General features: G+C 43.8%; 3 protein-coding genes across 4 annotated transcripts; 1 reads left to right on the forward strand and 2 right to left on the reverse strand.

The window, feature by feature from the left end:
- LOC8083542 (probable BRI1 kinase inhibitor 1) lies at positions 4,020-5,599 on the reverse strand. The gene has a single exon (XM_002445589.2). It carries the CDS (start codon positions 5,109-5,111, stop codon positions 4,335-4,337), a length of 777 nt encoding a protein of 258 aa, XP_002445634.1. The 5' UTR covers positions 5,112-5,599; the 3' UTR covers positions 4,020-4,334.
- LOC8056897 (protein transport protein SEC23) lies at positions 11,359-18,909 on the forward strand. 2 transcript variants are annotated; one of them, XM_002444465.2, is made up of 14 exons: positions 11,359-11,830; positions 12,473-13,075; positions 13,155-13,370; positions 13,537-13,710; positions 15,142-15,303; positions 15,793-15,935; positions 16,025-16,100; positions 16,185-16,366; positions 16,465-16,546; positions 16,645-16,722; positions 16,915-17,076; positions 17,173-17,436; positions 17,766-17,870; positions 18,359-18,909. In XM_002444465.2, exons 2-14 carry the CDS (start codon positions 12,566-12,568, stop codon positions 18,494-18,496), a joined length of 2,292 nt encoding a protein of 763 aa, XP_002444510.1. In that variant the 5' UTR covers positions 11,359-11,830; positions 12,473-12,565; the 3' UTR covers positions 18,497-18,909. The 2 variants fall into 2 exon arrangements, with proteins under 2 accessions (XP_002444510.1, XP_021320697.1); XM_021465022.1 differs by lacking the exon at positions 11,359-11,830 and adding an exon at positions 12,040-12,096.
- LOC8083543 (probable carboxylesterase 12) lies at positions 19,383-21,214 on the reverse strand. Its single transcript, XM_002445590.2, has one exon. It carries the CDS (start codon positions 20,734-20,736, stop codon positions 19,546-19,548), a length of 1,191 nt encoding a protein of 396 aa, XP_002445635.1. The 5' UTR covers positions 20,737-21,214; the 3' UTR covers positions 19,383-19,545.

Raw genomic sequence — 21,690 nt, forward strand, 5'->3', positions numbered from 1 at the left:
TGGTGAAAATCATGTTCACCAACGGGTTAGGAGAAGAGGCGAAGATGAAAGAGCTTTGAACCCAACACCTCCGTGTCCCATATGAGCCTCTACCACTGTTTATCAGACCGTGTGTCTCTCTTGTGCTTTCTCAAGGTGGATGACAAGTTAGCCTTTGCGCCAAGCGTCACTCCATGATTGGCCACGTGCAGAGCTATCGGGTACCATAAACCAGAATACCCTAACCAGGAGGGAAAAAGCGGCAAAGAAAGAACTTAAGAATAACAACGCCCACTTCGCCTCGGCCCTGCAGGGAGGCTCGGTTGAATAAAGCGACTCGCCCGAGCCCTGGCCTCGAGCGCAATTAGCGACTCACCCGAGCCCAGGCCTCAGGCGCAATCAGCGACTCGCCCGAGCCCAGACCTCGAGCGCAATCAACGCCTCGCCCGAGCTCTGGTCTCGATGCCAGGCTTCTCACGCATGATGACCGTACCACTCACATGACGCGAACCATGTCTCCTCCCATGCTGCGGCAGGAGATGACCATCACTATTCCAACAACCCCCGTCCCTGTTACACCTTACCTCACCACTGTAGGTATGGCCAGACAGAAGAAGGGATGGGAGCTGTTAACTCACGCCACTGTCACCATACTCAGGCAGTCGCTATTCCTTAGTGAAGGACAGGGGACGAGGCCTCGGAAAGGATTGCCACGACCTAGAACAGGGCTCGGCAACATGTTCAACAGGGACAAACATGCTGCTACCATTACCTCAAGGACGCGACGACTAGTGACTACAGTCCCGACACCGTAACCCCTCTGTGCACCAGGAGTAGTAAATAAGACTTACATATGTAAACCCCACCTCCCCTTGTGGCTATAAAAGGGGAGGTAGGGCATCGACTAGGGATAGGTCCAACATGACCAACACATCCAATTCGAGCACAACACTTCAGAGAACTCACACGAGCACTTTGACATCCTCCAAGCCGAGACCTGGGACTACTTCCCTCTCTCGCAGCCAGCTTGTACCCCCTAGTACAAACACTTTCAGGTGCAAGATAATATAGGTCTCGACCCCCCTCACTGGACGTAGGGCAGCGTTAGCCCGAACTAGTATAAATCCTCTGTGTTCTTCTTGCATCACCATCTGGGTTAAGGACACACACACTCGTTACTCGTTAAGTGCCTAGATCACGTGTCCAGACACTGACAAGAGCACACGAATCGTTGGGTCTCAACACCATCTTTTATCCTCTATGTGTTTTCATTCATTCATCTCTCTCCTTCCATACCCCTCTCTATCAACATGCTTGCAACTCTGGCGACAGCACCCCGCATGGACCACCACACGAGCCCCCCCCCGGCGACGAGATCCTAGGCGATACGCATCCCTAGTGGTGTAGGCTCGGGTGCATAGCATACGACCCCAGCAGCGACACCGTTGCAGCCGCTCATGCAAGGCGCATCCCCCTGTTGGCATGGGTCTTGGTACGGGGTGCATGGTCCCAGCAAGGACACTTGTTCTAAGGTTAATAAGAACCACATGCCCATGCACACGAACTCATGCTTAGGTAGCCAAGCCACAACATTAGTGGTGCAAGGCCAAAAAGTTTTGTGTCTCTGTTCCCACTACGGGAGGTATGTGCCCGTCCTATCTTGATGTCATATCTTTTTTATCCACATGTCTCCTCTGTGTTTTCTTCTTCCTTGTCAGCAATCGGTGGTGTCTTAGCATAAGCTCCACCCTAGCTGCCTAGCATATGGGCACATGAGGGTGGCCTCGATGCAGTCGCACAAACTTGGACTTGGCACATGGTGCCAATATACTGATGGTGGTTGCGATAGTGGGCACATTGTGTGGGATCAAAGGTTGGGCACGCGCGGTGGGGCAAGGCGTGGATGAGAGTGGGTGGCCTCAACAACTGGAGTTGGGGCGTGGTGGGTGGGGCAGCTAGGGCTATGGCACCAGTGAATTAGGGGACTAGTGTGAGGGTGGTGGTGGATGGAGTTGCGGCACACGAAGATAGCAGTATGGAAGAAGGATGACATGGAGGTCCCACTTGATGGGTGTCTACACATATGTCAAATATTATTGCATCCTCTTCATCCATATCCAAACACAAAATAGATATGTCATCATCCCTCAACTAAACATAGAGGTGAAACGATCATCCCATCTTTGAAAATTAGAATCGGTGTCTTTGGTTCCTTCTATCTTTTTTTCAATGAAAGAAAAATCATATTATATTATATTATGTTATAGTTGGGTACATGAACACGTTATAAGCACTCTGAATTACACAAATATCTAGAAAAACTTAAATTATACTCGCGTTGTGAATAGCTCTAGATCTCAAAACTAAACTTGCACAACGTTTGCGCTATGGATGACTGTATAGGCAAACACTCGGTAAAAGACCTGAGAACAGATGCCCAACGAACGATGGCCAACATTCATATAGGCGAAGTTAAGAAACTTCTTCTTTCTGATATCTTTCTTCTTCTTCTTTCTGCCACCGAAGAATGAGGAAGACTGTGAAACTTGTTCTCCCTAGTCCTTCATTGTGACCAGATCTAACCACGATAAAACAGAGAAGAGATCAAAAAAAATCCATGGCGGTGACACCATCTCCGCGCTTGATGTTGTCATCCGAAAATAAAAGTTTCTATATCATCATATTGATGAGGATGCTAACGATGTAGTTGTCGCCCCCATCTTCAACATAGCCGTCATAGAGAAAATGATTTCACTCTGCTCTCTTGCCGTCGTGGGAGTGGAGAAGAACATAACTCCCTCGAATCAAGAAAATTGGCATGGAGAAACCCTAATCCTAAAGACTCGATGTATAAAAAAAATTATTAAAAACGATAGATCCTCACTCTTCCGGCCTTTGGTGATATACCGGTGGAGGAGGAGGAGGGAGGGGGAAATGGGAGCGGTAGCGGCAGCACTCCTAGTCGCGTGGGTACGAAGCGAACTTGGCTCCCCAATCAGGTACGCAATTAGGCTAATTTTAGCTAGTAATTACCATTGTTTGGTTCCTTCTCGTCCCAACCCAAAATGGAACCATCCCTAATCCATAGTCAGACCACAGCCGAACCAGAAACGGTCACCATCTGGGCTGAAATGCGGTGCTCCAGACCAGTACGGCCTGCTGGTGGAAGAAGCTTTCGAATTCATTACGGTGATGATTGTCCCCAACCACACTTAGGGTGTGTTTGGTTGGGCTGTGACTTTTGGAAAAGCTACTGTGAGCTTTGAGCTTTTGAAAAGCTGCTGTGGGATGTGAGCTTTGAGAAATCCAAAAGTCATTTAGTTGGTCACTCGTGGCTTTTGGAAAAAAAACTGAACGGATCCCAAAAGTCAGTGAAAGCAGGGGGTGAGGTGCTTTTGGATTTGTACTACGAGAAAAGCTGCTTTTGGGCAAAAGCACTTGTGGCTTTTGGGCACTTTGGTTGGCTTTTGGCTTTTACAAAAGCAAAAGCAGGTTCAAAAGCCTAACCAAAGGGACCCTCTGTGTTTCGTTAAACAGAAAAAAAATTGGTTTGCTACTAGCAGGGCACCCTTGCATTGACCTGCCAACAGGGCTTCTATCTCGTCAAGAAAAGGTATTTTAGGTTGTCGCAAAAAAAAAGTATTTTAGGTCTCGTACATTTGTACTGTATATTTCAGATTTTCTTTCATATAAGAAATCTCATGTCTGGTGGAAATGGATGCCTCTCTTTTTGCATTAAAAGTTCTAAACCTGCCGTATAGGCCTTGTTTAGTTTAAAAAATTTGTAAAATTTTTCAGATTCTCCGTCACATCAAATCTTTAGACGTATGTATAGAGTATTAAATATAGATGAAAATAAAAACTAATTGCATAATTTGGTCGGAATTGACGAGATGAATTTTTTTAGCCTAGTTAGTTTATAATTAGACAATATATGTCAAATACAAACGAAAGTGCTATTATTTCTATTTTGTAAAATTTTTTGTAAGTAAACAAAGCCATAGAACATGGTCAGAATGTAGTTGAATTCTTCAGCCGTTGTCAGTACAAATTACAAAATTCAAATCTCAAAGAAGCCCACGTCCCCGCGCAGATAATTACTGTCTTACTGTACAATTTACAGAGGAGAGAGGGCACAAATTCGCTAGAAATTTGACTCAGTTTCTTCTTTTCTCTTCTTTCAGCAGCTTATATATATATACGGATCGAATTACCGATGAACACTCGCCGAACCATTAAACTCGTCACGGCCATGGCCCGAGCCACGTACGATTACATTTGCTCGTGACGTACGGGCGTACAGCGCACCGTGAAGTGTCACGCACGCAAAGACGCGCGCCACCACCACCGCCGCCTCAACATTTAAGCTGCTGCTGCTGCTGCTGCTCGTCGCCGGCGGCGCCGGCGACGGCGACGGAGTTCTTGCAGTGCGCGATGGCGGCCTGGATGGCGCTCTGGAGCTCCTCCATGGTGCTCACCTCCGACGACGACGACGTCGATGCCTTGGTCACCACCGACTCCCCCACGTAGCAGAGGTGCCTGCTGGTGGCGGGCGACCCTCGCAGCGACGCGGGCGCCGACGACAGCAGCCGCTGCCCCCTGTGCCGCTTGGACGACGACTGGGCGGCGGCGGCGTTAGCGTTACCCCCGGCGTGGCGCGCGGCGGAGGTGAACGTGTGCGGCCGCGACCCGTCCCGCCGCCTCCTGTCCGCGTCGTCGTCCGGCCGGCGGCTGCTACTGGCGCCGGAGTAGGACGACGACGTGAGGAGCTGCTCCACCACCATCGCCACGTACTTCCGCACCGCCAGGACTATCTCCAGGCCACCTCGACGCCTCCTCCCTCCGCCAGCTCCGCCGCCGTTGGCAGCTTCCTTCTGCTTCCTGCTGCCGTTCTTCTTCTCCCTGCTGCCGCCGGCCGCTTCGCCGCCGCTGCTCTCGCTTCTTGTCCAGGCGACGACGCTGGAGATGAGGATCGTCGCGAGCTTCTGCTTGGCCTTGCCGCCAACGACGTTGCCGCCACCCTCGTTGTTGCTCGACGTCGTCGCGCTCTGGTGGTGGTGGTGGTTCGTCGTCACTGAGCGGGAGTTGCTGTGGCTGAGGTCGCTGACGACGCGGCCGAGGCGGTGGGACATGTCGTCGACGGTGCGTGTGGGCGGCCCGCCGCGTGGAGGACAACGTCTTCACCGGCCGTCGCCCGTCGGTGGTGCGGAACAGAGCTACGACTACGACGAAGGCAAGGGAGAAGGATGGTGAGTGGAAGCCGTGGGGGAGGAGGCAGAGACAGACAGAGAGGTGGTGGTGGTGGTGGGAGAGCGATCGAGGCACGAAGCTGTATAATTATTGGCTTGCATTGCATTGGATGCCGACGGCGGTGCGTGGTGGCCATGGCTCTGGCCTCCGAGAGATGAAGGGCTCGTGTTACTGCACGTGTTTGCATGCAGGGTGTGCATCCATGGTGAGCCAGTCGATTGCTTTGTTCAGTGAGTTTGCGGCAGGGAGCTGGAGGATTAAGGGCCCCTGATTGTGATTGCAATATGGCGAGTTCGTTGTTGGGTTGCACTAATTCATCTACAAAGTGATCGATCGGAACAAGATGAGAGTTTGTTTATTACCGCTGTTACGTCGTCGTTTCGTTTGTGGTTTCTGCATGTTTTCCAGGATGCAGCATGCATATGCCAGCAGCTCAGGGAGATGACGATGTTGACGTGTGGACAGTGCAAACGTATTAAAAAGGCGCCACGATAGTGATGTCGTGTACAGTTTTTTTCCCCATGAGTGGCGCAAGTTGCAGGATGACCTGACATGACGACAACAGGTGATGCGGGCCTCCCAGTGATTTGTGAGGCACACGAAAGGCCTCGTTTTGCAATTGCAACCGAACACGTATATCCTACAACTAAAAGGACTAAAAAATGGATATTTTTTTGGTGCAACTTTTGTTTCGTCCTGCCTGCTCGCCCCCTGCGACCTTGCCTCCTTCCTGCACACAAGGAAGTCGCATCGCTTCGAAAATAGAAAGCCACAATCACTGCCGACCCGACCCCAGTGACAACCTGCAGCCGCCGCTAGGACCATCCTCGTCGTGCCGAACGGATCTGCCATGGCTGCGCCTCCTGCTCCTCTTCACCACCTAGAGTCATCGCCAGGGTGAGTGAAGCCCCGGCCCTAGCACCTGCTCTGCCCGGCCTACCTCCCCTCAGCTCCCCCGCACCCGTGCTCCGTGCGGACTAAAATAGGAAGCCCACCCGACATCATCATCCTCATCTCTTCTCTGCTCAATGCTCGTGCCGCCCCACCAAACCCTAGGCCAGCCGCCGGCCAAGGACGACGACGATCTGACCACTCTGTCTCATATTTGGTTTCTTTTCCAGTCGATTCTTCATCCCAACCAAGACCGCAGGTGAGTCCAGTAAGTTTGTGCACACCCTTCCAGTTTAACTAGCATGTGGGTCTCATTAATTAGAACTGACATATTGTGCAGATCAATCTAACTGTGGTAATATCTGAAAAACCTGTTAAAACTTGATACTCATTTTGGGCTTCATTCTACCCGTGAGTTGATAAGGAGAAAAGGCAAGATCCTGCTGAATCCTTATCGTGTTCTTAGCTTCATCATCTTTATAGGTTCCTTTCTATCATGAATGATCATTAGTTCGATTTTCAGTCAGTGCTTTTATATAAGATATAAATTGTCTTTATCCTTGTGATCCATGAATTCACTGTTTTACTTAACCTTTGACCTGTCATGTTCTATCAATTACTAAAACTAAAAAAAATCTGTGCAAAGGTAAATCCTCCCTATTCTACTAGTGTCTCAAAATCTTTCTATTCTTTTGAAAAATGCTTTATGTTTAGAGAAGTTTTGACATGCTTGCAGCATTTCCAATAAGCCCTAATCAATAGACATGCTTGCAGCATTTGCTTGAATTTCCTTGGCATCCTAATCAATAGAGAATAGTTGTAAATAATTAAGTATTAAATAGAGCAGCCTAGGACTGAATATGGGTGGTTGGTGTTTTGAGGATATCCCATTAGTCATCAGCACTATAGTTATTCTTGTTTTCTCCATACTAGATTTCATTTGAAGAGTATATACATTTACTTCAGCACAATAGCCATTTGAGTTGGCCTCCTACTTACCATTTGGCAGACACATCCATTGTACTATTACCATCTCCAAATTTCAGCTAGCCAATCAGATGGGAGGTTTGCAGCCTCTGCCATCATGCAGCCAGCTGCACCTCAAAACCTCTAAAACTCCATAACTCCTCAGTCTTAGAGTTGGTCACTAAGCATGGTATCTGAAGGGCTTTGCTGCACCTCCAAACCTCTGAAACTCCATAACTCCTTACAGTAAGAGAGTTGGTCAATAAGCATGGTCAATAAGCCCTGGCCCTTTGTTATTCAAACTCATAGTCATTCTTTTGTCTTGTGTTATTCCCATGGTACTGCTTCTCGCTCATAGCTGAATGATATCTCTCGAAAAAGAAGTCAAGTAAAGCTGCATTGTCACCCTCCCAATCACCCACTGAATTATTGTTGATTATATCGATCTTCATCTTGTTCCTATGCCTTATTTAGAATAGCCACTAATAATCTTGCTCTAACAACCAGACATTTCAGCATGTTGCATAAGTCACCTATTTTGAAAGTGTCCAGTTCTCAATAGTGTGAAGCTGTTTGTGTGAAGCTCTCTGTTTGTGTGAAATTGACTGCATGTCGCATGGGCTATGTGTGTGAACCTGACAAACGGGTTGATCTTGCCCTTTTGGTTACTTGTTTGTGTGAAGTTGTCTAATGGGTTGATAGGTTTCTGGAAGACCTTTTTCACATTCAGTGTTCAGTTCTCAATAGGTATTAGATTAGCTGATGCCTTTTTTTACTCTATTTGTTTGAAGCTCTTTGATTTGTTCACAGGTTTCAGGAAGAAATTTTTCATATTCTTGTATCACATTTGCAGCTTGCACTTCATTGTGTGCTATCATGTCATTCACTTTGCAATTAAATTAAATTCTCACTGCATTTTCTATTTATTAAAAATTAAAATGCTGCTTTCAGTTACACAAGTTCACTACAACTTTATCTATCCAGTCCTTTATACTAGATTATGCAGTGCTCTTATGTGTGTGCAGGCGCACCTTTGTCGCTTGCCGCCATTGCACAACACACACCACCTGCAGCGTTGAAGGCCGCTTAAGGTAAGTCTAGGTGTTTGTGACTTGTGAGTGCCATACTATTTATGATTCGATAGTAATGGAGAGGTTTAGATTTAAGAAAATGCTCACATATTCTATTTATTTTCCTGCTCGACTCAGTCAAGATTGTATTCATCAATATTCATTTGCTTTTCTAATCTATAGGTTTAGTACAGGAAGGTCAAGAGCAGCAAAATAGTATTGTAAAGGGGAACCTTTTGAAATAGAAGACACAAAGAGTAAAATTGGAGCGCTTACTGCTGACTTATCAGGTAGGCACATGTGCTTTTGCCCGTCTCTACTAATTAGTGCACCATTATCATGGCCATTTCGTATTATCAAGACAAAATTGTTAATGTACTTGCAAAAATAATCTTTTTTAGCAATGGTATTGTTTGGATTGCATGTAATTTTGGCGCTAAATGATTTCCTATTTAACTGGAATGCTAGAACATTCCAAAAGATGATTATGGAGATATTCCTAACAAGAATGACACCTTCAGACACAAATATCTTTTTTGCGATAATGGATATGCTGATGTTATATAATTGTAAAAAAAAACTAGACCATTTTATTCTCATAATGAGTTGATTCATAACTGCCAAGTTTGAGTATGGATGAAAATCTCCATATGATTGCAAAGGTCGTTGTGGTTTGCAATGATACAAGCATTGGCTCACTGAGCATCATTATGTTTCTACTAGGTCGCTGCGTCCTTTTCTATTTAGTGAGGTGAATAATATACAAGGGGTAAGTAGCTTATTAATATATATTATAATAGGGTTATAATAGGATGCTTTCTACATGTCCATATTCAATTATTAAAAATACAACGGAAAGATAAAAAGGTTAGGAGAAGGAATATGAGTTGTGATCCAATGGGGTATGAAAACAGGTGCAAGCTAGGATTCATATGAAAATGGGGTGGTAGAGATAAGGATTTCCATTTTTTATTAGGCATCTTTAGTTAAAATTTATATTGATTTGATCCTTATGTTCAAGCAAGGTGCTCTTGCATTTCCATAAATATCTTGTGTCACCACTGTGTGACGGATATCCTGTTTGTTTGCTCAGGAGTCAAGATCCATACCTTCTAAATGTTGCTTAAAATTTAAAGCAACTTTTCTGTATCTATAGATTCTTTAGCCTTGTTGGATATTTTTTTAGAATAAGCCGTATATTTTTCTTCTCTCTATTGAAATAACAAAATGTTCAAATTATATATGTTGTCCACTGAAGGTATTATACTATGATTGTGGTCTAATTCTATACACTTCGGACTCCATATGGGCAAGGGGAGTGAGCATCTTTTCCAGCAGTTCGTAGTTGACATCTACATCAAGATTGAGAGCTCGTGTTTTAGACTACACATGAGGAACAATTAGAATACTTTGAGAGCTGACCTATACCAAGGCCATGGACAATATATATTCAGGTGAAGAATCTGTTGAGATTGTTGGAAGACGTATTGTCCCATCTTCGTTATTCATGGGAGGACATCAAATGATGTTATCCGTGCTCTTCATGACTGTAATTTCACAAACTTTATTTTTGGATTAAATATCATTTTAAGTTGATATTTATTTTTTATAGTATTATTATATTATTGTGCGATCTGTATGTTTTTAGTACAAATTGTTAGTTATCCCGTAGCAACGCACGGGCACGCTACCTAGTATCCATTAAGCTAAAGGGCTGTAGCTTCGTCAAACGTTCTTCAGAACATGCTATATGTTGCTAGGTATTCTCTCCATGTCAAATTGTAAGTCATTCCAAGAATTTTGGAGAGTTAAATCATCTTAAGTTTGACCAAAATTATTAAAAAAATTATAAAGTTTTGTGACATCAAATAGATATACTATAAAAATATAGTTAATGAAAAATCTAATGATACTTAGTTAATTCATAAATATTATTATTTTAACATATAAATTTAGTCAAACTTGAGATGCTTTGACTCTCTAAGATTCTTGGGATAACTTATAATTTGAAATAAAAGGGTAGCTAGTATTGTGTTTTAACATGTGTGCAAGAAGACGAGAAATGAAGCAGCTTATACAAGGATTTCATTTTATAGAAAAGAAACCAAAATACTGTACAGTGACGACATTGTAGCAAGAGGTTCATGGGGAATTTCCTCAAAATAGCCGTGTTCACACTTAAACAGTGTAGCATATTGATGTAAGGCCTTGTTTAGTTCCCACAAAAAACCAAAAACTTTTAAAAATTCCCTATCACATCGAATCTTACGGCACATGCATATAACATTAAATATAGATACAAACAAAAACTAATTGTACAGTTTGTCTGTAAATCGCGAGACGAATCTTTTAAGCCTAGTTACTCTATGATTGGACAATGTTTGTCAAATAAAAACGAAAGTGCTACAATAGTGCAATCCAAAAAAATTTCTCAACTAAACAAGGCCTAAGGTTTCCATCTGATCCAAACCGACAAGCATTTCAATCATGCTTCCGATTCAGGACACCTCGCCAAGGGATCAAATGGCATAAGCTCCTAGATTAACTCTTCCTCCAGTAGCAGGGATAGAAATAGAAATAGATATTCGAATTCTCCAATATTTGTATCCGCTAAAACATGTAATATGGATACCACGTTCGTATCTATTACTAGATGGAAGTACTCGAATTCATTTTCTAGTTTTTTCCTCTATCTGATTCCATATCCGTATTAAAAAAAATATGGAATACGTGATATTTATTTGTATCTACGAATAACAATGTGTAATGAATCTATTTAAAAGTTTTCTCTTGATGACCAGTCACTAATTATTTAATTTAATTAATACTTCTTCGCTCCAAATTATAAGTCACTTGATCTTTTTGTATATTTATTTTGCTATATATCTAGACATACATTAAATTTAGATATATAATAAGATATTTATACCAAAAAAATTAAAGTGACTTATAATTTAGAACGAGTGGTTACTAATGATGCACTAAATTTATTTAATAGTATACCTATAAATAACTTTAATACTAGTAGTTAATATTATCGATGATATATAAAGATTAATATAATTTTAGTATTTTTCTAATTTAGTTTAAAACCTAATAAATTTGTTGTTTTAGATTATTTTATTACTTTAATTTATTTATTTACTAATGTAAATTGTTTAATATAAATTATATAATTTTCTCGGCAAATTCCTCTATTAGCAAGGCAAAAACTTACTGGGCCGGACAAGTTTTCTCGGCAAAGCAAGGTTTTTCTCACACCGACCTTGGATGGTAGTACTCCTAGCAAAGGAGGAGCAAGGAATCCAAAGTCCAAACGGCCCCGAACGTCTGCTCGGAAGTCTCACGAGTTCCTCTCCCCGTTTGCAATTGCAACTCCTTGTTGCCAGCAAAACTTCCGGTACTTCTCGCCCCCTCGGCGAGCAGAGAGAGGGGCTCCAGACTCCAGAGGCTTCCGATCGCCGTCCCTGTCTGCTTCAGTGCTTCTTGCGGGCTCCCCCTCCCCCCTCGCGGCGGCGGCGCGAGTCCAGTCAACACCTCCCAGGTCCCCAGCCTCACACCACCTCCCAAACCCCCCAAACCCCACTTCCACCGAAGCAAACCACATCAGCGCTTCGGTCCTCTTCGTTGGAGTGGAGATCCATACGGGCGTGGGTTGATTTCGTCTTCTGGTGGTAAGTAAGCCCTAGATTGCTTGAATCAGTGTCTGATATTTGCGTTCTGGTCTGCGAGAAAATTGCTGTGAGCAATCAAATTCAGCTGTTTCCTGGAATTGATGCTCGAATCCATCCAGCCTTTTTGCGAGCTGGTCTGCTGTACTGTAGTATACTGCAATTCAGTTATTTCGCAGCTAATGTATCCTTTTTATATATATAAATTGTAGGGGGGACTCAACCTATATTGCTTATTATATATGCATGATCAACCTTCTCCTCCTTAGGTGGTGATGGCATCGTAGAGACCTCCACATATCAGCTCTGAATACTGTTGTTTATTCGTAATATAAATTTTTATAAGGGATCTCTCATATACTAAGGTTTACATTCTGTTCAGGAATAGTTTATTTATTTATTTTTTACTTTCTGTTCAGGAATAGTTGACACTCATTGTAGAACCACTTCTGTCGTTAATCTTAATAACTTGGAGTGGGTGCTTCAGTTGTTTGAAATTCAGAAGCTCACAATGACTTATACTGCCAGTAAATCAGTAGTCTATATGCTAGTTAATTTGATTTGTTTATATATCAATTTTCGTCTATTTTCTCTTTTGTGTTTGGCTTTCTCCAACCCAATGTTGAATTGGCTGTTACATTACAGGCTGGAGAGTTTGCTGCTGGCAGAGGCCAGCAGTGTTGTGAATCAGAGGTTCTGTTGAAGAAACTGTCGCTATAGCCACTTGATTACAGAAAAATGTCTGAGTTTCTGGACCTTGAGACCCAGGATGGGATAAGAATGACATGGAATGTTATACCAGGCACAAAGCAGGATGCCACTAACTGTGTTGTTCCTGTTTCTGCCATTTATACTCCTCTAAAGCCAAACCCTTCCATTCCTGTCCTTCCTTATGCCCCTCTCCGTTGCCGCATGTGCCGTTCGATTCTCAACCCTTTCTCAGTTGTTGATTTTGTTGCGAAGATTTGGGTCTGTCCGTTCTGCTTTCAGCGCAACCATTTCCCCCAACATTACAACTCCATTTCAGAAAACAACCTTCCTGCTGAGCTGTTTCCTCAATATACCACCGTTGAGTATGCATCCACTTCTGAAACGGGTCCTGTGGCACCTCCAGTCTTCCTCTTTGTTGTTGATACATGTATGATTGAGGAGGAGATTGGCTATTTGAAGTCTGCTTTAGCACAAGCAATTGAACTATTGCCAGATCAGTCCCTTGTTGGATTTATTACTTTCGGGACATATGTTCAGGTCATTATCGTCTCTCATATTGTTACTCCATTGCTGAATGCACTGGTCAATCACTAATACAGAGATTTAATTTATGTAGGTGCATGAATTGGGTTTTGGCTTGTTGCCAAAGTCATATGTGTTTAAAGGGACAAAAGAAGTTACAAAGGAGCAAATTTTGGACCAAATGAGTTTCTTTGCTGGGAAAACTAAACCCACATCAGGTGTGATCGCAGGCGCAAGGGATGGCCTCTCAGCAGAGAGTATTGCTAGGTTCCTGTTGCCTGCTTCTGAGTGCGAGTTTGTGTTGAATTCAGTTAAGAGCTCTGCTTGATTATAAAACCGTGATACATTGGTCTGTGAATTGGCAAAGTTCTGTAGCACATCAAAATGTGGAACACTGTGAAATTATCACTCTCAAGTGACATACTAAAATTCTTTTCCATCATTACTCTGTTGACTCTGTTTCCCTTTTCCTGTAGGTAATAGAAGAACTGCAAAAGGACCCTTGGCCTGTTCCAGCTGATAAACGTTCATCAAGGTGTACTGGAGTTGCATTAAGTGTTGCTGCTAGTCTCTTGGGGGTTTGTGTTCCTGGATCAGGTGCTAGAATTATGGCATTTGTAGGTGGTCCATCTACAGAGGGACCTGGTTCTGTAAGTCAAAGTTCTTTTTGTTAACATGTTCTTGAGCTTCATTCCCACTGATGCTATAATGTAGATGTTAGGATGGCCAGGTCGTGTTGGCACTCCCAGGGGGAAGGGATAAAGCTAAGATTGGAATCACTGTTTCTTCTTGTTTAGTTACAACAGTGGCATAGGATTCCTTGTATAGAGGCTCATCTAACAGATACTGATTAATCATTCCATAATATAGATAAGATACCAAGCAGGTATCTAGGAAACTCATTAGCTATTATGGAATAGTGGAAAAGCTATAATCTTTTTGGTATCAGGAAAGCTATAATCTTAACCATGAAAAAGCTGGCTTCCAAATCCTTGTGACCTTGCCACTCAGGTCTGCTGCTACTGCTATGGTACCTGTGATACTGCTGGCAACAGTAGCAGTTGCATTTTTATAGTTGGTGGTGTTTGTAATCATTCTCCTACAGTTACAAAACCTATCTCTACTCTCCTTTTGTAAGAATAATGTGTTTTTTTTCTTTTCCGTTTAATATGCTGTGGAACTACGTGTAACACCATATCCCAAATGGATTGGTACTTGCTAACAGATTGTGTTTGGCCCCACATGACTAGTCTAGTTGTATGATATTGAGTTGCATGCACTGACCAATTCAACCTAAAAGCTTAAGCTGATGGGGAGAGGTGGGCAGCAACTCACTTATATTCCAACACTCCCCCTCACATGGAGGCTCCCTCAGGCCTCTGACGTGGAATAGGAGCGAGCAGCAATTATTTTATTTAATTGCGCTAACCAAGATTCGAACTTGAGACCTCTAGCTTTGATACCATATTGAGTTGCATGCACCGACCAATTCAACCCAAAAGCTTAAGCTGATGGGGAGAGGTGGGCAATTCACTTATATTCCAACATATGAAAATCTGACGCAATGACCCAAATTGAATGGATTAATTTTAAGAAACTTTGTTTCAACTACGCTGTTACAGGGCTGTGCATATTTAGAGTTCAGATACATTTGATGAAAATTTTGTACCTTGATCTATGTTCTGCTGTTCTGGATATAGTTTTGTGCTTCTTATCTGTAATGGAAGTATAATAAACCTCTCCAATTCCCAATTTTATATGCAATATATGAAAATAAGACAAACCAGTTTTGTCTATTCTGCTTATATTTGATTAGCATGGTTTGTTTCCAAATAAAGTTGAATACCATTGTAGCTTGCTTTCTTTTCACTTCTATAACTCACTACATGCAAATTAGTGATATGCCATCAGGGAAATGTACACACAGGCATGTACATGACATTAATTCCCCCTTGAATATTGCCTATCATTGAAAGTCTGATTTTCTCAAATGTCATGGCTTTTCTTAAAAAAATTGCCATTACTCATTTCTTGCTTATGATTTCTGATGTACTATAATGATATTATTTTCCAAATTTCAGATCGTATCCAAGTCCCTATCAGAACCAATTCGCTCGCACAAAGACCTCGATAAAGGTTCAGCTCCACTTTATAACAAAGCTGTTAAATTCTACGAGGATATCTCTAAGCAGCTTGTGAATCAAGGCCATGTACTTGATTTATTTGCTTGTGCGCTTGACCAGGTTTGTTGCCTTCTTTTCTGTTCTTTTTATTTTTGATGAAAATTTAGTTTTGTTTACTTGGTTTTGGTTGTTTAGTTAGGAATTAAAGAAAAATTGATATGCAATAATTTACGGACTTATATTGTACAAGCATTTTTTTGTCTTACCATGCCACTATATGAATATAATGACCAATCAACAGAAACTTTAGGCTCGTGCAATGTGCATACTGGCGTATGACTCAGTACTTCAACCAATTTGATAAACTGACATATTTTTTTCTGATGTTGTAATTGGTTTGAACATTCAGCTACCAAGTAATTAGTTGCTAAATTTGTTGATAAAGGTTTGTATAATAGTAGTTTCTGCAACAAGAATATCCAAATGATTTGTCATTTGAATATGGTAATGAACAAACTACCAATAGTTAGTAAATCTCAGTTCTGTGTCAGTTTAATGTGCGTAGGCTGCTTTTGAATTAAAAACCCTTGTTTATATTCTCTTTGTCAGGTTGGTGTTGCTGAGATGAAGGTTGCTGTGGAGAGAACTGGTGGAATAGTTGTTCTTGCGGAAAGTTTTGGTCATTCTGTTTTTAAAGACTCACTTCGACGCATCTTTCAGTCAAGTGACAATGATCTTGATTTATCATTCAAGTAAATACTCTTTACAATAATTAATAACATGTCTTAGCCCATCAATAATTTGAGTGTTCTGATTGATGTGTATAAAATTATATTTGCAGTGGTATCTTTGAGATTAACTGCTCAAAGGATGTCAAAATCCAAGGAATTATTGGACCTTGTACTTCCCTGGAGAAGGTATAGTGTGTATCATATCAGTTACATTACATATTGCCATTTTTTTTTGGAATAACACTCTACATCTGATGTTTTTATGTGCAGAAAAGCCCTCTATCGTCAGATACAGTTGTAGGTCAGGGAAACACGAACGCATGGAAGATGTGTGGTCTAGACAGGAAAACATCACTCTGTTTAGTATTTGATATTGCAAAGAAGGATGGACCAGATTCGGTTGGTGTTGGTCAATCAGCAAGCAATCAGTTCTACTTCCAATTCTTAACCTAGTAGGGAATCTGTTTCGTCCCCTTTATTTTTAGACAAAAAAAGCCAATACAGTCAAAGAATGGTATGTGACTGATTTGAGGTGTTGCGTTACATGCAGTTACCAGCATCATGAGGGGCAGATGAGATTACGAGCCACTACACTTTCTAGAAGATGGGTTGCTGGTTCTGGTGGTGTGCAGGCAAGTTTTAGTCTAGCTTCCTTTACTTTGGTGATCACAATTATTTTCTGCTTAATTTGTCAACAGGTATCACCTGTTTTTTTTTTCTCATTATGTAGGAACTAATAGATGGCTTTGATCAAGAGGCAGCTGCTGCAGTCATGGCACGCTTGGTCTCGTTTAAGATGGAAGCTGAGGTACTCTACGACATGTATTAAATTATTTTACCATTAGCACGTACATGATAGATGAACTTATTTCACTTGAGAAAATGGTGTCACAGTATGATGAATATAGTGCAGTAATAAAATGTTGCCAGCTTGCTGTTGTTATTGTTTCCGTTTCGGAGCCTTAATATACTGATAGTATAAGCTTCATGCTTCTTTCAGGCTGATTTTGACCCGATAAGATGGCTTGATCGAGCATTGATTAGTTTATGTTCGAAATTTGGAGACTATCACAAAGAAACACCCTCATCCTTCAGTTTATCCCCTCGTCTGTCCATATTTCCCCAGTTCATCTTTAATTTGAGACGATCTCAATTTGTTCAGGTAAAGCATTTTGCCTCATTTATTGAGCAGTTCTGATCAACAGACCATGCGAAATCACACTTCTTGGTGCACTGATTATTTTTACTTCCCATGCAGGTTTTTAACAACAGTCCAGATGAAACTGCATATTTCACAATGATGTTAAACAGAGAGAATGTATCAAATGCAGTTGTGATGATCCAGCCATCACTTATATCTTATTCATTCCAATCGGGTCCAGAGCCAGTTCTGTTGGATGTAACTGCAATTGCAGCTGATAGGATCCTTTTGTTGGATTCTTATTTTACTGTTGTCATATTCCATGGGATAACGATTGCACAGTGGCGAAAGGCTGGTTACCAATATCAAGAAGGCCATGAGGTAATATATTGCCAACCAAAACCTATTATATTAGATTTGGTCTATTGAGCTTCATGTAGCTTTTATTCTATGCATTTGTACATATGGCTACAAATAATTGTATCCATTCTTGATTTTTAAACTCTTTAACAGTGTGCCTTGACATCAAAATATTTTGCAAGTCTTGTGGTCTTCTTATGTTAAGAAAAATAAGCTTACTATTCTGTGGTTTCATAGCCTTTAGGCATGAGGCTGTTAGGCCGTTCTACGAACAGTGGGCTTCATTATATACAATATATATGCTGATGTGCTACATTAGCAAACCGACAACTAACTTGTGTGATGTCCAGTCATTTGCCCAGTTGTTGCAAGCTCCACAGGAGGAAGCTGATGCAATAATCAAGGAACGCTTTCCTGTGCCTCGATTGGTCGTGTGCGATCAATATGGTTCTCAGGTCATTCTTTTCATATTCTATTCTTGCTTGTTCTTTGTTAGATTATTTCAACATACTGCATTTTCTCAGGAAATTTCTTTGTGTATCTATTTATTGCAAACATTTGTTTCTCCCTACTGGGGATAAGGTTCACAAATTCACCATACTTTCAATTTTAACTAGTGGCCCAATTTTCAGTTGAAAATTGCAGTGTAGGTCCAATAGCAGATCAGCATATCTGGGGATGCTCGTGGGTCCTTGATTAGCTTGAAACCAAAAACAATGTTCCTGGTGTGTTTTTTCTTGTTGAAATACTTGTGGTCAGCCTTCATCAAATAGCCAGACATTTCAAAACCACCAAAATTATTGGGCAATGGAAACTACCAAGTTATAGAAACTTTGACTTTATTAAGTTCCAATTAGATAAAGTTCTATACATTAACATCAAATAAAAGAGGATGGAAAGGAATACCATTCATATTTAATTTACTTTGTTTTGAAAATTGCAGGCTCGATTTTTGCTGGCAAAGCTTAATCCATCGGTCTCGTATGACAATCCTCCAGCACCAGGAGGGGATGTCATATTCACAGATGATGTGAGCTTCCAGGTCTTCATGGATCATCTCCAGCGCTTGGCCGTTAATTAGATTATTATATGATGATTACATTATGCACTGCAATTTTGCACAGCGTGGGAGTAATTTTATCGTGTAGCCAATTGTTGCTCTGCATCTGTACATCGTCTTGGTCACTGACAGATTTCTGATCCAAGAGCAACTATTATATACCATGTAAATAGGGTGTCGTTTCTCGTTGCTAAAATACGAAAATTTCAAAGCAAGGCCGGCTTGTTCAGTCCATAGTGAGTGCGATTGACCTACAATGACAAAAATGCAGGCTTGGCTTGTCCGTTCTAAACTATTGTAACTTGTAACGGCTGGTTACTCTTGTTCTAGAGTAACCGAGTCAATTGTAGCGAGCGTCGGAGTTTCACATCTCCGTTATTTTTATAGTGCAAATCTGAGCATAGCGAATCCATGATCAAGGAATATTTTGGTTCTGAGGTCTTGTTGAGTTCCGAAAACTTTTTTGTTTTTGGACTGTAGCATTTTTGTTTTTATTTGATAAATATTGTCTAATTATAAAGTAACTAGGCTTAAAAGATTTATCTCGTGATTTACAGGTAAATTGTATAATTAATTTTTATTTTTGTCTATATTTAGTGCTTCATGCATGTGCCGCAAGATTTGATGTGACGTTAAATCTTGAAAAAATTTTTGTTTTTTGGGTGAACTAAACAAGGCAACATGAGATTTTACTATGCATGGAATTACCGAGATTCTCGTTAGGCTTCACAGTTGATTGTGAAAAGTCAGACATTTCATTATGTAGATTGATTTGCTAATCCGACCGAGTTTTTGGGCCCGTTTGGTAGGGCTCTAGATTCTTAACTTAAATAAAAATCATTTTAACTTGTTGCACTAAAAAAGAATTAACTGAAAAAATGTATATAAAAAAAAAGTAGCAAAGCAATGGGATGAGAATATGTGCGTAAACTAGTCTCCAGCCGTTTCACATGTGTATGTAGAAACGGCGGTGAAACGTTTTGGTTTCGAATCACTTGTAAAAAGACCGTTTGAAAATGATTAAGCTAAGTGACACCCCTGGCACTTAAGACATCTCAAAATAAGCAGCTTCAGGCGTCCATTCTTGAAGCTCTGCTGCTCACTTGATCGCCATTGATGAAGTCCACCACAACCTCCATCTCCTTCGCCGCCTCATCGCTGTCGGGCTTGTTCAGGAAGTAGACGTGATACTCGCCGGGGGTCTCGTACAGCTCCGCCGCGCCTTGCCACCCGCTGGCCCTGAGCGCGTGGACGTACGCACGGCCCCTGGCGCTGAGCATGTCCAGCCCCGCCACGGTGACCAGAACGCGCGCGCAGGGGAGCCGGCGCCACTCCTCCGCCGCCATGGCCACCGGGTTGATCACCGGGTCGTCGATCCCGTAGCGGCCGCCGCACACGAAGCTCCACGTGCGCTCGCGCTCCCGCCGCGTGTCCTCGTCGCTCGTCTCCGACGGCACGGGGCGCTTCCCCCAGAAGTAAGGGTCGAGCAGCGCGAGGCCCCGGATGGTGGCGGCGGCACCGGCACCGGCACCGCCGCTGTCCAGGCCCTCCCGCCCCGCGCGCAGCGCCACGTAGTGCGCGATGTTGCCGCCGGCGCTGTCGCCGCCCAGGAACAGGCGCGCCGGGTCGGCGTGGCGCGACAGCCAGGGGTCGGAGTCGGACCCGGCGGCCCGCGCGCGGGCGTTGGCGAGCGCCCAGCGGAGCGCCGCCCACGCGTCGTCGTAGGCCGTCGGGAGGCGGTGCTCGGGCGCGAGGTGGTACTCGACGGACACGGCGAGCACCTGGGCCCTGGACACAAGCGCGTTCAGGTACCGGTGGTACGTCGGCGAGAAGGCTGACTCCGTGACGAACGCGCCGCCGTGGTAGAACACGAGGAGCGGCAGCCTTTCGCTTTCGTCGTCGGCGTCCGTGCCCGTGCGGTTGGTGGCGAGGCGGCTTGGAGGCAGGTAGAGGCGCACGGCGAGGCCCGCGGCGGCGGCGGCGGCGGAGGCGTCGAGGACGACGACGTCCCTGGAGGCGACGCCGGTGGCCGGGTCCGTGGATGCCGGCACGGTGTCCGTGCCCATGAAGCGCTGCACGCGGCCGCTCTTGTAGAGGACCAGGAACGGGAAGAAGAAGAAGTCGACGTCCCCGTCGTCGTCGGTGGCGCCGTTGGAGACCACGGAGGCCGCCGCCGGGCCGGGAGGAAGAGCGGGCGGGGCGAGCAACGCGCCCGCCATGTTGAGCAGGAGCAGCAGCGCGGACGAGAAGCTCCCCGCCATGGTGAGGTGAGTGAAGGCGAAGCGAAAAGCAGGCCGCAACCGCAAACTTCCTCGGGAGGCCTACGACTCTTATGAGCTTTGTCGGAAGCCTAGAGCCTTGCCAAAAACATTTGCCTAATCGTCCCACGTACGTGCCCGTCGGACGGCGACCTGCGCGTTGTTGTTTCCGCAGGTTCAGTCGGACGCATCCACGGCGACGCTCTCATTTGCACTGCAATTTCGCGGCATGAGCATGACCATCGACGAACTGACGAGTCCACGTATCTCAGGATACTGATGAATTCGTCAGCCAACCTCCTAAACAAGCCCCTATTCTAAATCTAGGGATTTGATAAAAAAAATCAACTCCAGCCCACTTTCTATTTGGGCCCCATTTTTCATGCCCTCTCAGATTATAATTTCAAGTCCTCATATCCAACAGCCCCCTATCCCCTCTCTCTCTCTCCCGTCTGCACGCGCCGCCCGGCCGGCGGCCTCGCGGCCTCGCGGGCTCCCTCCTCCGCACGCGCCCCCTATCGCCGGTGAGACCAGGCGCCTTTTTCCCCCGCACCAGCACCAGCACCGTCGCCACGGCCGGCCCTCCTCCACTGCACCAGCACCGAGAACAAGTGGATCGAGGAGTGGAACGCTGGCCGGGAGAACCTCGAGTTCAACTTCCGCTGGACGCGCCGCAGCCTTGCCGTTGTCAGCCTCTTCGGCCTCGCCGTCCCCATCCTTGTCTACAAGGGCATCGTACGCACGTTCCATTCCCCTCTCATGAATCCTTTTCCTTTGCTGTTAGGGTGGCTCACCTAGATTCAGTTGATGTAGATAAGACGCATTCGTTGTGGTGGAATGGTTTCTTTTTTTTTTTCCAACTTTCATCCAAATTGAATTGTGAAACTAGAATCCTTTTGCGGGTGAGAATGAGAATGGTCCTCAAATCAGGTTGAGAGAGTCGAGCCCATCCTGATA

Source organism: Sorghum bicolor, chromosome 7 (genome assembly GCF_000003195.3).
Source record: "Sorghum bicolor cultivar BTx623 chromosome 7, Sorghum_bicolor_NCBIv3, whole genome shotgun sequence".
Taxonomy (NCBI): Eukaryota; Viridiplantae; Streptophyta; class Magnoliopsida; order Poales; family Poaceae; genus Sorghum; species Sorghum bicolor.

What these genes read in the sequence shown, in the direction of transcription:
- LOC8083542 (XM_002445589.2), bottom strand. Translation starts at nt 5,111, where the DNA reads ATGTCCCACCGCCTCGGCCGCGTCGTCAGCGACCTCAGCCACAGCAAC.
- LOC8056897 (XM_002444465.2), top strand. Translation starts at nt 12,566, where the DNA reads ATGTCTGAGTTTCTGGACCTTGAGACCCAGGATGGGATAAGAATGACA. An exon ending in CTACAGAGGGACCTGGTTCT is followed by an intron (nt 13,711 to 15,141) that starts GTAAGTCAAAGT and finishes TCCAAATTTCAG; the next exon opens with ATCGTATCCAAGTCCCTATC. An exon ending in GACGATCTCAATTTGTTCAG is followed by an intron (nt 17,077 to 17,172) that starts GTAAAGCATTTT and finishes CTTCCCATGCAG; the next exon opens with GTTTTTAACAACAGTCCAGA.
- LOC8083543 (XM_002445590.2), bottom strand. Translation starts at nt 20,736, where the DNA reads ATGGCGGGGAGCTTCTCGTCCGCGCTGCTGCTCCTGCTCAACATGGCG.